The sequence below is a fragment of the Chiloscyllium punctatum genome, chromosome 32 (genome assembly GCF_047496795.1).
Source record: "Chiloscyllium punctatum isolate Juve2018m chromosome 32, sChiPun1.3, whole genome shotgun sequence".
Classification (NCBI taxonomy): Eukaryota; Metazoa; Chordata; class Chondrichthyes; order Orectolobiformes; family Hemiscylliidae; genus Chiloscyllium; species Chiloscyllium punctatum.
Window position 1 is genome coordinate 9,610,702 of NC_092770.1, and position 17,577 is coordinate 9,628,278.

The 17,577-nt window shown below is 41.9% G+C and overlaps 1 protein-coding gene across 13 annotated transcripts in view; it reads right to left on the reverse strand.

Moving 5' to 3' along the window:
* The window catches only part of ppfia2 (PTPRF interacting protein alpha 2), a 549,829-nt gene that overhangs the window by 9,136 nt on the left and 523,116 nt on the right, over positions 1 to 17,577 (reverse strand). For 12 of the 13 annotated variants that reach the window (XM_072551614.1, XM_072551612.1, XM_072551613.1 and 9 more), the window contains one exon: positions 4,645 to 4,736. The exons of the other annotated variant lie outside the window; for it this stretch is intronic. In XM_072551614.1, the coding sequence (XP_072407715.1) occupies positions 4,678 to 4,736 (59 nt within the window). In that variant the 3' untranslated portion in view covers positions 4,645 to 4,677. The remainder of the gene's footprint in view (positions 1 to 4,644; positions 4,737 to 17,577) is intronic. 13 annotated transcript variants of the gene reach the window in all.

Genomic DNA, 17,577 nt, shown 5'->3' on the forward strand with positions numbered 1-17,577 from the left:
GACAAAAGTTTTCGATATATTTAAGGCTGATTTTAAAAAAATTCTTAATCAATAGGGGCAATCAAGGGTTATAGGGAAATGGAAGGAAAGTTACCATGAGGGATGGGGGATCAGCCATAATCTTATTGAATGACAGAGCAGAGTCAAGGGGCCAAATGGCCTACTCCTTGTTATGATTTTAGTTCAGAACAGTTAGGTATTAGGCTACCTCAGCATAAAGGTTTTAGTTTGAAAATGCCAGACCAGAAGTATTTAGTTAGAAACCTAAATGGATTATTTGAAGCCAAGAAAGTCTAAATTCAGTTTTGTGGATAATCAAGTAAAAAACAATCAAATTCATTAGACGGGAAATTGAAAGATGCAGTTAAGTCAAACCTTAAGATATGATAGAGAAAGACACTCCCTCTCATATTGGAGAACTGCAAAATGATGTTATAGGGATACGTTCGATATTGTTTGGCCATGGGTTTTGAATCTTTCAGGTTGTGTTACATATAAATGGGATTGTGCGGGGGGGCAGGGGGCGAGGAGGTTGTGATGCAGACTGATGACAAAAGTGCAGGTTCAATTCCCACGACAGCTATATTTACCATGAAATTCTTGCCTTCTCAACATTATCCCTTGCTTGAGGTTTGGTGACTCTTAACTCAACACCAGTTATCTTTTTCTAATGAGAGAACACGCTCAATGATCCTCTGTGACTATGGTGACTCCTACTGCCATATGTAAATAGCATGATTGTTCTATTTTATCTTCAATTCTATTACATCAAAAACTTCTGTTTTATTGTTAAAATCAAATCTGCAGCATTGTGTTTATTTTTCAATGAAACACCACCTAATTATTTTTTTTAAATGATCAACAAGTCAGATTTCAGTCTGGATCTGAGTTTTCAACTCTTATTATCAACTGGGATCATAACAAGTGGGGGCTCCTTTGGGATTTGAATTATTTGGATTTAAAAGGGATCTGTGTCTTTCTGTTTGATGTAATGGGTATTTGAAGTTTCTGAAAATAAAACACCTTTATTATGGTGATGCTATTGCATGGAATTTGAAGATGTTTTTGAACGTTTCTAAGAGTTTTCTATAAGTGGAAGATATAACAATGGTTGCTTAAAGTCTTTGTGTAAAGTTAAACTAAAAGAGTTAGCAGCTAAATTGAAGATAGAAATAAAAGCATGATTTCATAAAGATAATGAGCTTCACCTGATTATTCAACGCTTAGAATGGAATAAGTTAAACTGGGGTGTCACAGCAGGAATTAATTAAGATACTGTGAGAAATTAAAATCTTAACTTTGAGAGAAAAAGAGAAAGGACTTGAGTTACAAATAAACAGAATAATGGAAAGTGAGGAAAAAGAAAAAGAGGGACATGGAATTTTAAAAGCTTGAATGTTAAATATATAGGGAACTTACATCCATATAGCTGATGGCTCTAATGCACGGCATGCACACATGAAATGTGAAAGAGCAAACCCATGGCTTTTGCTGTCTAGAACTGAAGACCTTGGGATTGCAGATATCAAGAATCTTGTGTTCTGTATGCTGCAATCCTCAACAGCAAGAGGAACTTTCAATGTCACTAGCTATTAGGCAATCAATGAGGGTAGAAGGATGAGGAGGAGGTGGAATAGGAGTATAAGGAGGCTGTGGAGAAAGGAGAGGGAAAAGAAAAGGAAACTGAAATAGTGCTGCCAAAAACAGAAAGGGTCATAAAACTCTCATTATTTTGTAAACTAGTAACCAATTTCCTATTCACCAACAGGGTTAGAACCACTGCCTCATAGTGCCAGGGACCTGGGTTTGATTCCCACCTAGGGTGACTGTGCAAACTCCATACAGACATTCTCCCTGTGTCTGCGTGGGTTTCCTCTGGGTGCTGCTGTTTCCTCCCCCAATCCAAAGATGTGCCGAGGGTCAGGTGAATTGGCCATGCTAAATTGCCCATTGTGTTAGGTGCATTAATCAAGGGTAAATGTAGGGTAGGGGAATGGGTCTTGGTGGGCTCCTCTTTGGAAGGTCAGCATGGACTTGTTGGGCTGAAGGACTTGTTTCCATACTATAGGGAAGCTAATCTAATGTATTGGATAACTCAAACAGTCCTACACCTTACCTTCCATCTGTACCTGATCATTGTTACTCCTCACTGAAAATCAAATACTGATATTTTCAAAGTCATTACAAATGTTAAATACAGCAAAATATGAAAAATTTCTTGGTTTACCTGTATTTTTTAGATCCAGGTTGGCAGAAAGCAGAAAGGTTTCTATACTTAACAATGATTACTATTTATTACAATGAAAAGATTCTAGCTACAGGTAAATAATCATACTGGCAACATTCTTTTACAGGTTAAAACATAATGCAGACAACACAGAAAGGCACATGTACATTGGTGATCAGAGTAGAGGAAAAAACTGGGATGGCTGTTCAATGGTCATTAGTCACATGATTTGCTAAAATGATCCTTTTAGTTTGTTAGAACTTACTATTCATCAATCTCTCTCTTCAAGTGATTTTTTTTTTAAACTTCCCCTTACGAGATACGGAAGAACTAGTTCATAAATTATAAGCTCTCTGATTTATTAGTTAAAAGTTACAACTTATCTCAACTGGTGAGGGAAAGACTGTGTTTTTACTGCAGATAAAAGAACAGCACTTTTCTGATGGCTTCAGCTATTTTATTCACATGCACAAGCTGTTTTGCTACCGAGGAGTCAATCACATATGTTGGCAAGCAGAAGTCATACATCATCAACAACTTGTCACCACTCCATAGACTAGATACTTGCTGCTGACTGAATCTCATTTTGTAAACCCTCCCTGCTGCCGATTTGTCTGCAACGAAATCTCTACTGGAGGAAGAAATGACACTATAAACTGCACTTACAATAATTGCTGGAAGCTTGTTTTCAAAAAGTGAAGTAATCACTGTCACAGTCCTTGGTTTTAAAATAGTCCTTACCCCTTTCAGTCCACAATCAAAAATATACAAAAATAAAAAGATATCACATTTTTTGCTTGGAAGTTACATTCTATTTTGTGGTGGTTTGAAATTAATAAACATTATAGGCAAAATTTATAAATGGAATCATGCCATATTGCATGCAAACATTGGCTAATCAACCTTTTGCAGTGCCTAGTGTTTTTGTCCAAGTGTTTCTACACTGTCAGCACAATAGCTGCAGAATAACTATTGAAAGGCTATAAACTGCAAATGGCTTCCGGGATCAATTGCAGGAAACTCTGTGCTTGTAATCTGGCACTGACCCTGACAGAAGTCTGGACAACAGCAAGAGATGATAGGTCACACTTTACTGAGCCATTGGGAGACACCTCAGTAACCCTCATAATTTGTTGGAAAACAGGTTCTGTGGTAGTTGTAATACACTGGAAGCCCCTTGGCACACAGTCATGATAGCTACATCCTGAATTTGCAAGATAGAGAGCTGACATTGCTTGACTATTCATTGTATATTAATTAGCTGTTAACGTAGCTGTCATTTACTGGGGACTCAGCTCAGAATTCCTACAGTGTGGAAAAAGGCATTAGCCCCATTGAGTCTGCATCAACCCTCTGAAGAGTATCCCACCCAGACCCAGACACTCCTGACCCCCACTCTGTCCCCGCATTTTACTAGGGCTAATCCATCTAATTTGCAAACCCTTAAACAGCATGGCCAGTCTACCTAATCTGCACATCTTTGGACAGTGGCAGGGAAATGGAGGACCTAGCAGAAACCTATTCAGATACAAGGAGAACATGAAAACTTCACACAGTCACCCAAGGGAAGTGGGTCCCTGGCTCTGTGAGGCAGCTGTGCCACTGAACCACCATGCTGCCTAATATATACACAAAAATTGAATTGTTGGATTGGGAGGGGTACGTCTCATGTAACGTGTGCCACTCATTCCCAATTTTAATCAAAAACAGTAATTGCTTAATGCATAGTAAATATTTGCATAATAAACATATGCATTCCACCTTTTCCTAGCTCCTGTTAATTCTGAAGGGTCACTGGACTTGAAATATTAACTCGTCTTTCTCTTCACAGATGATGCCAGAAATGCTGAGTATCTCTAGCAACCTGTTTTGTTATAGGCCTTCACCACCTGAAGTTTGTCACACTTTTAATCAGCCCATCTTTGGTGGCCATGCTGCCATGGGTTCTTATCCCTGGAATTCACCTCTTTCACCTCCCACATCTCGATAATCACTTTCATCCTTAAAGTTAATTGTTAAAACCTAACATTTTCACCCAGCTTTTGACCATTTCCTCAAATATCTGTTTATGTGGCTCTTTGCCTTATTTTGGCCTTAAAGTTAATGTGAACACATTATTACACATTATCCAATTTAGCTCCCAATTTATGTAATACAGTGTGAAAAGCAGATAGAAATATTAAAGTTAGAGTTTGCTAATAGATTATTAACTTGCGACTATGGCTATTTACTATTGAAATTGAAGCCAGTGTATACACTAGATAAACTTAGGTTCATATAAACCAATAACAGTGATTGCTCAAGCTCTTTCAGTTTGTACAACATTCTCTATATATAAACGGCTGCTCTTCCAATAAAGTTCAAATATGCTCTTGACTTTGTTAACGGAAGAAAGATAGAGTGAGAATAACAGTTACCTCAAAATAATGCTGTTTCAACTTCTCTGGCTGTCAGCAAGAATAAGTCCGAATGGTGGAATTGTCTATCCTTTGCATTCCTGATGTGCCGACTAGAATTGCACAAATAATCAATTAATACACTAGTGACCTTGCCTTACAAGTCATGTAACCATTGTACTTTGTCTGCTTTCTTGAAATAATTAGCACAAATTTCAACAATGAAAATACAGATGTAACAAATTAAAGAAATGATAACTGATAAATGAATTTCTTATTTTGTTTGCATTATGCTAGTTGTTAAAATTTTCTTTACTCCAGTTTGAGTTCAAGACTAAAGCTGCTTTTATACAATGATTCTCCCTCTTTTCAACATACATTCAATTTCGTACCCTTATTTCCTTTCACAGCTGTTACAGTAAAGTGGACATCAAATTAGAGTCACAGAGATCCACAGCACAGAAAAAGACTCTTTAGCCCATCACATCTGCACCATTCAAAACAACCACCTAACTATTCATTTTCCAGAACTTGGCAAATGGCCTTGAATGCATTGGCATCACAAATGCATATATTGATGCTTCTTAAATATTATGAGGACTTCTGCCCTTATAGACAATTAATTCTCCTTATCCTCTGGGTGAGTATGTATTTCCTCATATCTCTCCTAACCCTCTGCCCCTTAACCACAAGTCTATGCCCTCTGGTCAGTGGTCCCTTCATCAAGGGGAAAGGTTTCTTCCCACCTACCCTATCTATACTCCTTATAATTTTATACATCTCAATCCTATCTCCTCTGAGTCTCATCTGCTTTAAAGGAAATAACTCCAATCTGTTCAATGTCTCTTCAAAACAAACTCTTCAAACTAGGCAACATCCTCCGAACCCTCTCCTGCGCTATCACATCCCTCCTTTAATGTAGATTCCAGAACTGCACAAATTAATATAGCTGTGGCCTCAAGATTTTACATAGTTCCAGCTAACCTCCCAGCTTTTAAACTCTATGCCTTGACTAACAAAGGCTTCTTAATTACCTGTCCTGATACCCAGTGTGTCCCATGGTTCTACTATTCACCATATCTTATCTAGACTTGTATGTCCTACCCAAGTGCATCGCCTCACATTTATCTAGATTGAATTCCATTTGCCACTGATCAGCCCATCTGACAAGGTTGTCGGCAGCCTCTTGTAGTCTAAGGCCATCCTCCTCATTATTTAAAACACCACCAATTTTAGAATTAGAGTCATAGAGATGTACAGCATGGAAACAGACTCTTCCGTCCAACCCATCCATGCCGAGCAGCTATCCCAACCCAATCTAGTCCCACCTGCCAGTGCCCGGCCCATATCCCTCCAAATCCTTCCTATTCATATACCCATCCAAATGCCTCTTAAATGTTGCAATTGTACCAGCCTCCACCACATCCTCTGGCAGCTCATTCCGTACATGTACCACCCTCTGCGTGAAAAAGTTGCCTCTCTTTTATATCTTTCCCCTCTCACCCTAAACCTATGCCCTCTAGTTCTGGACTCCCCAACCCCAGGGAAAAGACTTTGCCTATTTATCTTATCCATGCCCCTCAATTTTGTAAACCTCTATAAGGTTCGCCCTCAGCCTCCGACGCTTCAGGGAAAACAGCCCCAGCCTGTTCAGTGTCTCCCTGTAGCTCAGATCCTCCAAACCTGGCAACATCCTTGTAAATCTTTTCTGAACCCTTTCAAGTTTCACAACATCTTTCTGATAGGAAGGAGATCAGAATTGCAAGCAATATTCCAACAGTGGCCTAACCAATGTCCTGTACAGCTGCAACATGACCTCCCAACTCCTGTACTCAATACTCTGACCAATAAAGGAAAGCATACCAAACGCTGCCCTCACTATCCTATCTACCTGCGACTCCACTTTCAAGGAGCTATGAACCTGCACTTCAAGGTCTGTTTGTTCAGCAACACTCCCTAGGACCTGACCATTAAGTGTGTAAGTCCTGCTAAGATTTGCTTTCCCAAAATGCAGCACCTCGCTTTATCTGAATTAAACTCCATCTGCCACTTCTCAGCCCAATGGCCCATCTGGTGCAGATCCTGTTGTAATCTGAGATAACCCCCTTCGCTGTCCACTCCACCTCTAATTTTGGTGTCATCTGCAAACTTACTAACTGTATCTCTTATGCTCACATCCAAATCATTTATGTAAATGACAAAAAGTAGAGGGCCCAGCACTGATCCTTGTGGCACTCCACTGGTCACAGGCCTCCAGTCTAAAAACTAACCCTCCACCACCACCCTCTGTCTTCTACCTTTGAGCCAGTTCTGTATCCAAATGGCTAGTTCTCCCTGTATTCCATGAGATCCATCTCCCATGGGGAACCTTGTCGAACACCTTACTGAAGTCCATATAGATCACACCTACTGCTCTACCCTCAATCATCTTTGTTACGTCAAAAAACTCAATCAAGTTTGAGAGACATGATTTCCCACACACAAAGCCATGTTGACTATCCTGAATCAGTCCTTGCCTTTCCAGATAAATGTACATCCTGTCCCTCAGGATTCCCTCCAACAACTTGCCCACCACAGAGGTCAGGCTCACTGGTCTATAGTTCCCTGGCTTGTCTTTACCGCCCTTCTTAAACAGTGGCACCACGTTAGTCAACCTCCAGTCTTCCGGCACCTCACCGTGACTATCGATGATACAAATATCTAAGCAAGAGGCCCAGCAATCACTTCTCTAGCTTCCCACAGAGTTCTCGGGTACACCTGATCAGGTCCTGGGGATTTATCCACTTTTAACCATTTCAAGACATCCAGCACTTCCTCCACTGTAATCTGGACATTTTGTAAGATGTCACATCTATTTCCCTACAGTCTATATCTTCCATATCCTTTTCCACAGTAAACACTGATGCAAAATATTCATTTAGTATCTCCCCCATTTTCTGTGGCTCCACACAAAGGCCACCTTGCTGATCTTTGAGGGGCCCTATTCTCTCCCTAATTACCCTTTTGTCCTTAAGGTATTTGTAAAACCCCTTTGGATTCTCCTTAATTCTATTTGCCAAAGCTATCTCATGTCCCCTTTTTGCCCTTCTGATTTCCCTCTTAAACATACTCCTACTTTCTTTATACTCTAAGGATTCACTCGATCCATCCTGTCTCTATCTGACATATGCTTCCTTCATTTCTTAACCAAACCCTCAATTCCTTTAGTCATCCAGCGTTCCCTATACCTACCAGCCTTCCCTTTCACCCTGACAGGAATATACTTTCTCTGGATTCTTGTTATCTCATTTCTGAAGGCTTCCCATTTTCCAGCCTTTATCTGCAAACATCTGCCTCCAATCAGCTTTCAAAAGTTCTTGCCTAATACCGTTAAAATTGGCCTTTTTTCAATTTTTTTTAGATTAGATTACTTACAGTGTGGAAACAGGCCCTTCAGCCCAACAAGTCCACACCAACCATCCAAAGCGTAACCGACCCAGACCCATTCCCCTACACCTAACACTACAGGCAATTTAGCATGGCCAATTCGCCTAACCTGCACGTTTTTTGGATTGTGGGAGGAAACCGGAGCACCCGGAGGAAACCCACACAGACACGGGGAGAATGTGCAAACTCCACAGTCAGTCGCCTGGAGCGGGAATTGAACCCGGGTCACTGGCGCTGTGAGGCAACAGTGCTAACCACTATGCTACAGTGCTGCTCACAATTTAGAACTTCAACTTTTAGATCTAGTCTATCCTTTTCCATCACTATTTTAAAACGAATAGAATTATGGTTGCTGGCCCCAAAGTGCTCTTCCACTGACACCTCAATCACCTGCGCTGCCTTATTTCCCAAGAGTAAGTCAAGTTTTGCACCTTCTCTAGTAGGTACACCCACATACTGAATCAGAAAATTGTCTTGTACACAATTAAGAAATTCCTCTCCATCTAAACCTTTAACACTATGGCAGTCCCAGTCGATGTTTGGAAAGTTAAATTCCCCTACCATAACCACCTTATTATTCTTACAGATAGCTGAGATCTCCATACAAGTTTCTCAATTTCCTGCTGACTATTGGGGGGTCTATAATACAATCCCAGTAAGGTGATCATCCCTTTCTTATTTCTCAGTTCCACCCAAATAACTTCCCTGGATGTATTTCCGGGAATATCCTCCCTTAGCACAGCTGTAATGCTATCCCTTATCAAAAAGACCACGCCCCCTCCTCTTTTGTCTATCCTTCCTGTAGCATTTGTATTCTGGAACATTCAGCTGCCAGTCCTGCCCATCCCTGAGCCATGTTTCTGTAATTGCTATGATATCCCAGTCCCATGTTCCTAACCATGCCCTGAGTTCATCTGCCTTCCCTGTTAGGCCCCTTGCATTGAAATAAATGCAGTTTAATTTATTAGTCCTACCTTGTCGCTGCCTGCCCTGACTGTTTGACTCATTTCTGTTCTCAGCTGTACCCGTCTCATATCGATCTCCCTGGGTCCCAACCCCCCCACCTTACTAGTTTAAATCCTCTCAAGAAGATCTAGCAAATTTCCCTGCCAGTATATTAGTCCCCTTCCAATTTAGGTGCAATCCGTCCTTCTTGGACAGGTCACTTCTAACCCAAAAGAGATTCCAATGATCCAAAAATGTGAATCCTTCTCCCATACACCAGCTCCTCAGCCATGCATTCATCTGCTCTATCCTCCTATCCCTGCCCTCACTAGCTTGTAGCACTGGGAGTAATCCAGATATTACTACCCTTGAGGACCTCCTTTTTAAATTTCTATCTAACTCTGTAATCTCCTTTCAGAGTCTCAACCTTTTCCCTTCCAATGTCGTTGGTTCCAATGTGGACAATGACCTTCTGCTGGCCCCTCTCGGCCGTGAGAACATTCTGCACCCTCTCTGAGACATCCTTGATCCTGCCACCAGGAAAATAACACACTATTCTACTTTTTTGCTGCTGGCCACAGAAACGTCTGTCTGTACCTCCGACTACAGAATCCCCTAACACAATTGATCTCTTGGAAGCCGATGTACCCCTCGTTGCATTAGAGTCAGTCTCAATACCAGAAACTTGGCTGTTTGTGCTACGTTCCTCTGAGAATCCATCACTCCCTACATTTTCCAAAACAGCATACCAGTTTGAAATGGGTATATCCGCAAAAGACTCCTGCTCTAGCTGCCTACCTCTTACCCTTCCTGGAGTTAACCCATCCCTGTAACTGTATCTGAGATTTTTACCCCTTTCTATAACTGTCATCCATCACACTGTTGCTGTTGCAAATTCTTCATCGCTTCTATCTGTCTCTCCAACCGATCCACTCGATCTGATAAGATTCGCATCCAACAGCATTTATGGCAGATATAATCCGCAGTAACCCTTAAACTCTTTAAACTCCCACATCTGACAAGAAGTACATATCACTGCAAAGGCCATTTTTGCTCCTTCATAATCTACAGACGCAGAAAATAACACTGTCTTATTCCTCTACAAACACTGCCCCAGGTTAAATTAATAGCTATGGCTTATATTTTAAGTTTAATCAAGAGACTTATCTCCAAAAACATAATCAAGAAAGAATCCACTGTACCCACTACTGCAGCCTTTCTCTTGAACAGACTTCAAACAACAATTCACTTATCTGAATCTGTGCTGTGAAGTTCGCCCAACAGTTCCTCCAAGATTAGTTGTGAATTTCACTGTTTGTTATTGTCTGCGAATTTACTGATCAACCCTCCCCCTTCCCCCAACATTCAAATCTAAATCATTTATATTAACTACAAACAGCAAGGGCCCTAACACTGAACCCTGTAGGATCCCAGTGGGTACAGACTCCCAATCAGAAAGACACCCCTCAACCATTATCCTCTGTTTCTTGCCACTTAGCCAATTGTGGATCCGATTGCCAAATTTTCTTGATCCCACAGACTCTTACCTTTGTTATCAGGACATTTTCAAAAGCCTTGCTGATGTACAATTAGACTGCATCAAAACCATTGCGCTCCTCTAGACACCTGGTCACCTCTTCAAAAAATTCAGTTCAATTAAGTTTATGGCATAACTGTGGCCTCTGTCTAAAAGATAGACTTCTTGACTGTTCTCAGTATTGAAAGGGATGTGTTTTTTTTCAAAAGATTTCTAATCTCCTTTCTGTACGTAACAGACTTTGTGATACAATACAGCTAAAGTTGCCAATTCACTTGTTAGTAACTGGACACAAATGTGCAGTACTACTATACTTTTTACTACTATACAATAGTTTTTAAAATATACTTGGACATCAAACATTTGAGAACAACTTGATTTGAATGGTTGTGTTGCTTATATAATTGCACTCACATATCATTTGTAGCAAAATCTTTACAATAAATTTTATAACTGATTACTTTGTATTGCTGAAGAAAAGAAGCTTTTCATCTTGCACCTGTAGGACAGCTGCAAAGGCAATTAACAGTCAATCATCATTAACTGCTACATTATCTATGAGTGTCTCTACCAATCAAAGCCCATTTGCCAAAAATTAGAATGCTCCTCTTACAGTATAAAGTGTTGGTTGTCCTCTTTGTTGGTATTCTTGTAAATTATCCTGATTCTGAGATAAAAAGTATTGACAAAATGTGTCTTTTCAGCAATATTCAGGTTCTGTACGATTAAACAACAATCATGTTGTGTTCTTCATAAAAACAAAATAAAATTTTTAAAAATCTTTTGAGAAATATTTTTAAAATGTTTTTTTTTCCCCAAAGTTACAATTAAAACAGTCTGAGCCAACAGCTGAGCTTGCCAACAGTCTGTTAAGGGAGTCATACTTACCACAATGAAACAACCAAGAAGGGATGGAAGATCCACAATTATTTCCATTCTCAATTATGGGGGAACAAAGCACATCAATACAAAAGGGAAGCCTGATGCATTTGCCTCCCTGTTCAGCCACAGGTGCTAATTGGATGATCCATCTTGACTTCCCCCCTGAGGTCTCCAGCATTGCAGTTGCCAGTTTCATTCAATTTTATTCTCTCCACATGTTAACAAGAAATGGCTGAAGACACGAAAACTGAAGAGGTGATGGACCCTAACAACACACAATAGCACTGAAGAGTTCAGCTCCAGAACTAGCCATGCCCCTAGCCAAGCTATTCTGTCAATGTGGAAAATTGCCAAGGTATCTCAGCTGTACGAAAAACAGTGCCAATTAACCCAGTTAATTATCATTCTATCAGCCGTCTCTTGACCATCAGTAAACTGTTGGAAGGAGTGTGACGATGCTGCTTCTTTGTCAAGTTTATTTTGTCCTTGGGCTTTTTCGAGAGCAGTCGTAAATGCAGAGGTTCCAATGTGTCTGGTTTGTATAGGTTTCAGGGCCAATTTCATTAGGGATAACAGATACTGCCTTGGACAAAAGGCTTTCAAGTTTAAATAAAAAGTTGTTCAATGAAAGAGGAGTGGCCAGTTCTCCAAGCTCAGCTGATCTCTGGTTTGTTTTGGTTATAGCAGTCTGGCTATTTTGAGCTGGTGGTCAAGTTTTAGCTGGGAACCCAGAGGTTCTTTATTTGGACTCAAAGAAGCAGCTCCATGCTGATCCTCTGTCTCTCTGACATTTCTCCTGGAAGAACCAGTGTTTGATTTTACATTTTTTTGCCAAAGAGCATTAATGGGGATGTTGCAAGCATTGGGAACAGCATCATTAAGTTGCGATAGAGTCAATTGGATTTTCAGATAAGTTATATTATTCTATTGTCCGTTCTCTTTTGTTTGTGTCTAAATAAATTGTCTTGTTTAAAACTGAGTGGTTGGGCCAGCTGCATTACTCCTGGTACGTACACATCTCACCTGCTTGAAACAACTAGAAAAGTTAGTGTCTGGGCTATCTTCTTGAAATCTTTTGAGGGGGTCTGGCATGGTGCATAACAGGAGTTATCAATAAGGCTATCAAATGACACATGCAAAAGAAGTATCTGCTGACTGATGCTCCTTGGGTTTTGCCAAGGCAGCTCAGTTCTTGACCTTATTATTTCCTTGTCCCAAATATGGGCAAAAGAGCTGATCTACACAGTTAGATGAGAGTGACTGCCTTGATATGAGGGGAGCTTCAACCCCAGGTATTTCATTCAGGACCCTAGCAAAAATGGGATCAATGGTAATCAAGCTGAGAACTCATTTTGATAAACAAATTTGTTCACAGGTTGCTAGCATCACTGGTTAGGCCAGCATTTATTGCCCATCCCCAACTGCCCAGAAGGCACAGGGTAACGGTGTTGTGGGTCTGGAGTCACATGTAGGCCAAACCAGGTAAGGATGGCAGTTTTCTTTACCTCAGTTTTCTAAAGAATATCAGTGAACCAATTGGGTTTTTCCTGACAATTGACAATAGTTTAATCATCATCATTAAACTCCTAATTGCAGAATTCAAATCCCACTAAGTGCCATGATGGATTTCAAACTTGGATCCCCGGAACATTAGCAGAGTCTCTGGATTAACGGTTTCTGGATTAACTAGGCTATCACCACACCCATTGGATTGCAGTCAAATCTAACACAAAGGCAGATTGTGAAATTGTTGAAAGCTAATAATCTCAGTCATTGCAGGAATTCCTCAGGATAGTGTCCTTGGCCAAACTTCATCTCATGTTACAGGCCCATCTTCAGCTGCTTCATCAATGATCTTCATCCATCAACAAGTTAGAAGTGAGAATGTTCATTGATAATTGCATAACATTTAGTACAATTTGCAATTTCTGATGCTGAAGCAGATATGCAGTAAGACCTGATATTGCTCAACCTTGGGCTGAAAAGCAGCATGTATCATACTTGTTCCGCAGAAGTGCCAGATAATGATCATATTCAACCAGGGAGAATCTCATCATTTCTCTTTGACATTCAATGGCATTGCCATGCTGAATCCTCCACTATAAACTTAATTGGTTTTACCACTGACTAGAAACTGAACAGTTAGTGAGATCCATCAACTGGAAAAGTTTCCACTATCTTAATGATCAGCTAGATTAGATTACTTAGTGTGGAAACAGGCCCTTTGGCCCAATAAGTCCACACCCACCCTCCAAAGAGCAACCCACCCAGACCTATTCCCCTACATTTACCCCTTCACTTAACACAATGGTCAATTTAGCATGGCCAATTCACCTAACCTGCAGATTTTTGGACTGTGGGAGGAAACTAGAGCACCCAGAGGAAACCCATGCAGACACGCGGAGAATCTAGTTTGTGACCACACCAAATGATTCCTCTGTATGTGCACTTCCACATCAGACAGCTACCATTTCATCCTCTGGACACTTCTATGACTCCTTAATCTTGTACTGGTCAGGCTGTTTCAGAAAGAACTACAGAGAAGTTACAGCATGCAAGTAGGCCATGCTGCCCATTGTGTCTGCATTAGGTGGATAAACTAGCTGCCTACACCATTTCCACTTGTCAGCACCTGGTCTGTAGCCTTGCAGGTTACAGTACTTCAGATGCAGATCCAGATTCCTTTTGAATGAGTTGAGGTTTTCTGCCTCAATCACCAAACTGAGCAGTGAATTCCAAACAGTCACCACTCTCTGGTGAAAAGTTTGTACATCATGTTTATTCTAATCGTCTACCAATCACGTGCCCCCTGACAAGTGACCTTCCTGCTAGAGGAAACATGTCTTCCCTGTCCATTTTATTTAAGCCAATTCGTTTGTACAATTTGATTAAGTCACTCCTGACCTCATCTACTCCAAGAGGTGTGAGGGAGGAGCAGAGGACTGCTGGGAAGGTGAGTATAACAGTTTACAATACTTACCTCAGGCATCGGGGCCTCCATTTGCTGAGAGGTGCAAAGGAGGAGCGGAGGACTGCTGGGAAGGTGAGTAAAAAACAATTTTTTGAACAGAGCAGCGAGGAGAGAGCGCAGAGAGAAACGAGGGCTGCCGGGAAGTTTTTAAGTGGGTGAGATCTAAACCCGAGACCCTACACTGTAGGGCCTTCCTCCCAACCACCTCCTCTAACCTTATTAAGAATCTGTAAACTTGGTAAGTTTTCAGGTTCTCTTTTTCTTTTCTCCCTTTGTTTAATCCTGTGCTGGCTTTCAGAGTAGCAGGATATGGATGTTAGGGCAGTTGCACGTTCCTTCTGCAGAATGTGGCAGATGAGAGACACTTCACATGTCTCTGATGACCACATCTACAGGAAGTGCACCCAACTCCAGTTACTTGAAAACAGAGTTACTGAACTGGAGCTGGAGCTGGATGAACTACGGAGAATACGCGAAGCTGAGGGGGAAATTGAGAGGATATACAGGGAAGTGGTCACTCCTCAGACACAGGATAAGGACAGCTGGGTTACAGTCAGGGAGAAGAAAGGGAACTGACGGACAGAGCAGGGATCCCCTGTGGCTGTTCCCCTCAGCAATAAGTAGACTGTTGCGAATACTGCTGGTAGGGACAGCCTACCAGGGGAAAGCCATAGTTGTCAGGTCTCTGGCACTGAGCCTGGCACTGTCTCAGAAGGGTAAGGGGGAGAATAGAAAGCACTAGTTGTAGTGGACTCAATAGTTAGACAGATTGACAGGAGATTTTGTGGTCAGGAATGGGACTCCTGGAAGGTATGTTGCCTCCCTGGTGCCAGGATCGGGATGTCGCCAATCGGGTTTACAGGATTCTGAAGGGGGAGGGTGAGCAGCCAGAAATTGTGGTAGATATTGGCACCAATGATATAGCCAGGAAAGGGATTGAGAATCTGAAAAGTCACTACAGAGAGATAGGTTGGAAGCTGAAGAGCAGGACGAGTAGAGTATGATCTTGGGTTTGCTACTGGTGCAATGAGATAGTGAGGTGAGGAACAGTCAGCGAATGCAGCTTAACACGTGGTTGCGAGGCTGGTGCAGAAGGGAAGGCTTCAGATACCTAGACCATTGGGATGCCTTCTGGGGAAGGTGGGACCCGTACACGAAGGGTGGGTTACACCTGAACTGGAGGGGCACAAATGTCCTGAGTGGGAGATTTGCTCATGTGGTTGCTTGATTTTCCAGGTTTAAAACATTTAGGGAGGGTGGAAAAAGAGGGGGTGTAGCATTGCTAATCAGAGAGTGCATCACAGCTACAGAAATGAAGGTTAAGGACGGTTTGTCAACTGAGTCAGGATGGGTGGAAGTGTGGGAGGGTTTAAACTAGTTTGGCAGGGGGTTGGGAATCAGAGCTGCATATCTGAGAGGGAGATGGAGCAGTGACAGGATGTAGTGAATCTATCAGGACGGTTTCTCACACGATGAATCAAAGGAATCAGTTAAAGTGTGTCTGCTTTAACGCAAGGAGTGTCAGAAATAAGAATGATGAACCTAGAGCATGGATTAGCACTTGGGGCTATGATGTTGTGGCCCTAACGGAGACGTGGGTTTCACAGGGGCAGGAATGGGTGCTTGATGTTCCAGGGTTTAGAACGTTTAAAAAGAACAGGGAAGATGGAAAAAGAGGAGGCAGTGTAGCATTGCTCACAGAGTGCATCACAGCTACAGAAACAAATGTTGTTGCAGAAGTTTTGTCCACTGAGTCAGTATGGGTGGAAGTTAGGAACAGCAAGGGAGCAGCCATCTCATTGGGGGTTTTCTACAGACCCCCCAATAGCAGTAGAGAGACTGAAGAACTCATAGGCCAGATTTTAGAAAAATGCAGATGTAGCAGGGTTGTTGTTCTGGGTGATTTCAACTTTCCCAATATCGATTGGAACCTCCTTAGTGCAGATGGTTTGGATGGAGCCATTTTTGTCAGGTGTGTTCAGGAGGGTTTCCTTACTCAGTATGGAGACAGACCGATGAGGGGAGAGGCCATTTTGGACCTAGTGCTTGGCAATGAGCCAGGACAGGTGTCAGATCTCGTGGTGGGAGAACACATTGGCGACAATGACCAAAACTGCCTCACATTTACGATAGCCATGGAGAGGGAAAGGAGCAGGTACCATGGGAAGATTTTTAATTGGGGAAAAGGGAATTATGATGCTATCAGACAGGAGTTGGGAAGTACATTTTGGGAGCAATTGTTCCACAGAAAGGGCACAGCAGACATGTGGAGACTGTTTAAGAAGCAGCTGTTGCGAGTGATACACGTATTTATTCCTGAGACAGGTAAGAAGGGGTAAGATTAAGGAACCCTGGATGATGAGGACAGAAGAGCTTCTCGTCAAAAGGAAGAAGGCAGCTTACGTAAGGTGGAGGAAGCAAGGATCTAGCACAGCTTTAGAGGATTACAGGCTTGCTAGAAAGGAGCTCAGAAATGTACTGAGGAGATCCAGGAGCAGGCTTGGCAATAAGGATTAGGGAGAACCCAAAGGCATTTTACTCATATGTGAGGAAGAAAAGAATGATCAGGGAGAAGGTCAGGCAATCAGGGATAGCATAGGGAACTTGTGCGTGGAGTCTGAGCAGATAGGGGAAGCCCTAAGTGAGTTTTTGCTTCGGTTTTCACTAAGGAAAAGGACTTTGTTGTGAATGAGAACTTTGAGGAGCTGGGATACAGGTTTGAACAGATCAAGATTGATGAAGTTGATATGGTGGAAATTTTGGCAAACATTAAGATTGATAAGTCCCCAGGGTCAGACCAGATTGCTGCTCTGGGAATTGAGAAAGGAGGTTGCCAAGCTGCTGGCGCAGATCTTTGCCTCCTCACTCTACACGAGAGTTGAACCGGAGGATTGGAAAGAGGTGAATGGTGTTCCTCTTTTCAAGAAGGGTAATAGGGAAATCCCTGGCAATTACAGACCAGTCAGTCTTACGTCTGTGGTCAGCAAGGTTTTGGAAAGAATTCTGAGGGATAGGATTTATGACTATTTAGAAAAGCATAGCATGATTAAAGGCAGTCAGCATGGCTTTGTGAGGGGCAGGTCATGACTCACAAATCTTATTGAGTTCTTCGAGGAGGTGAAGAGACAGGTCGACGAAGGTTGAACAGTGGATGTGTATATGGACTTCAGCAAGGCATTTGATAAGGTTCCCC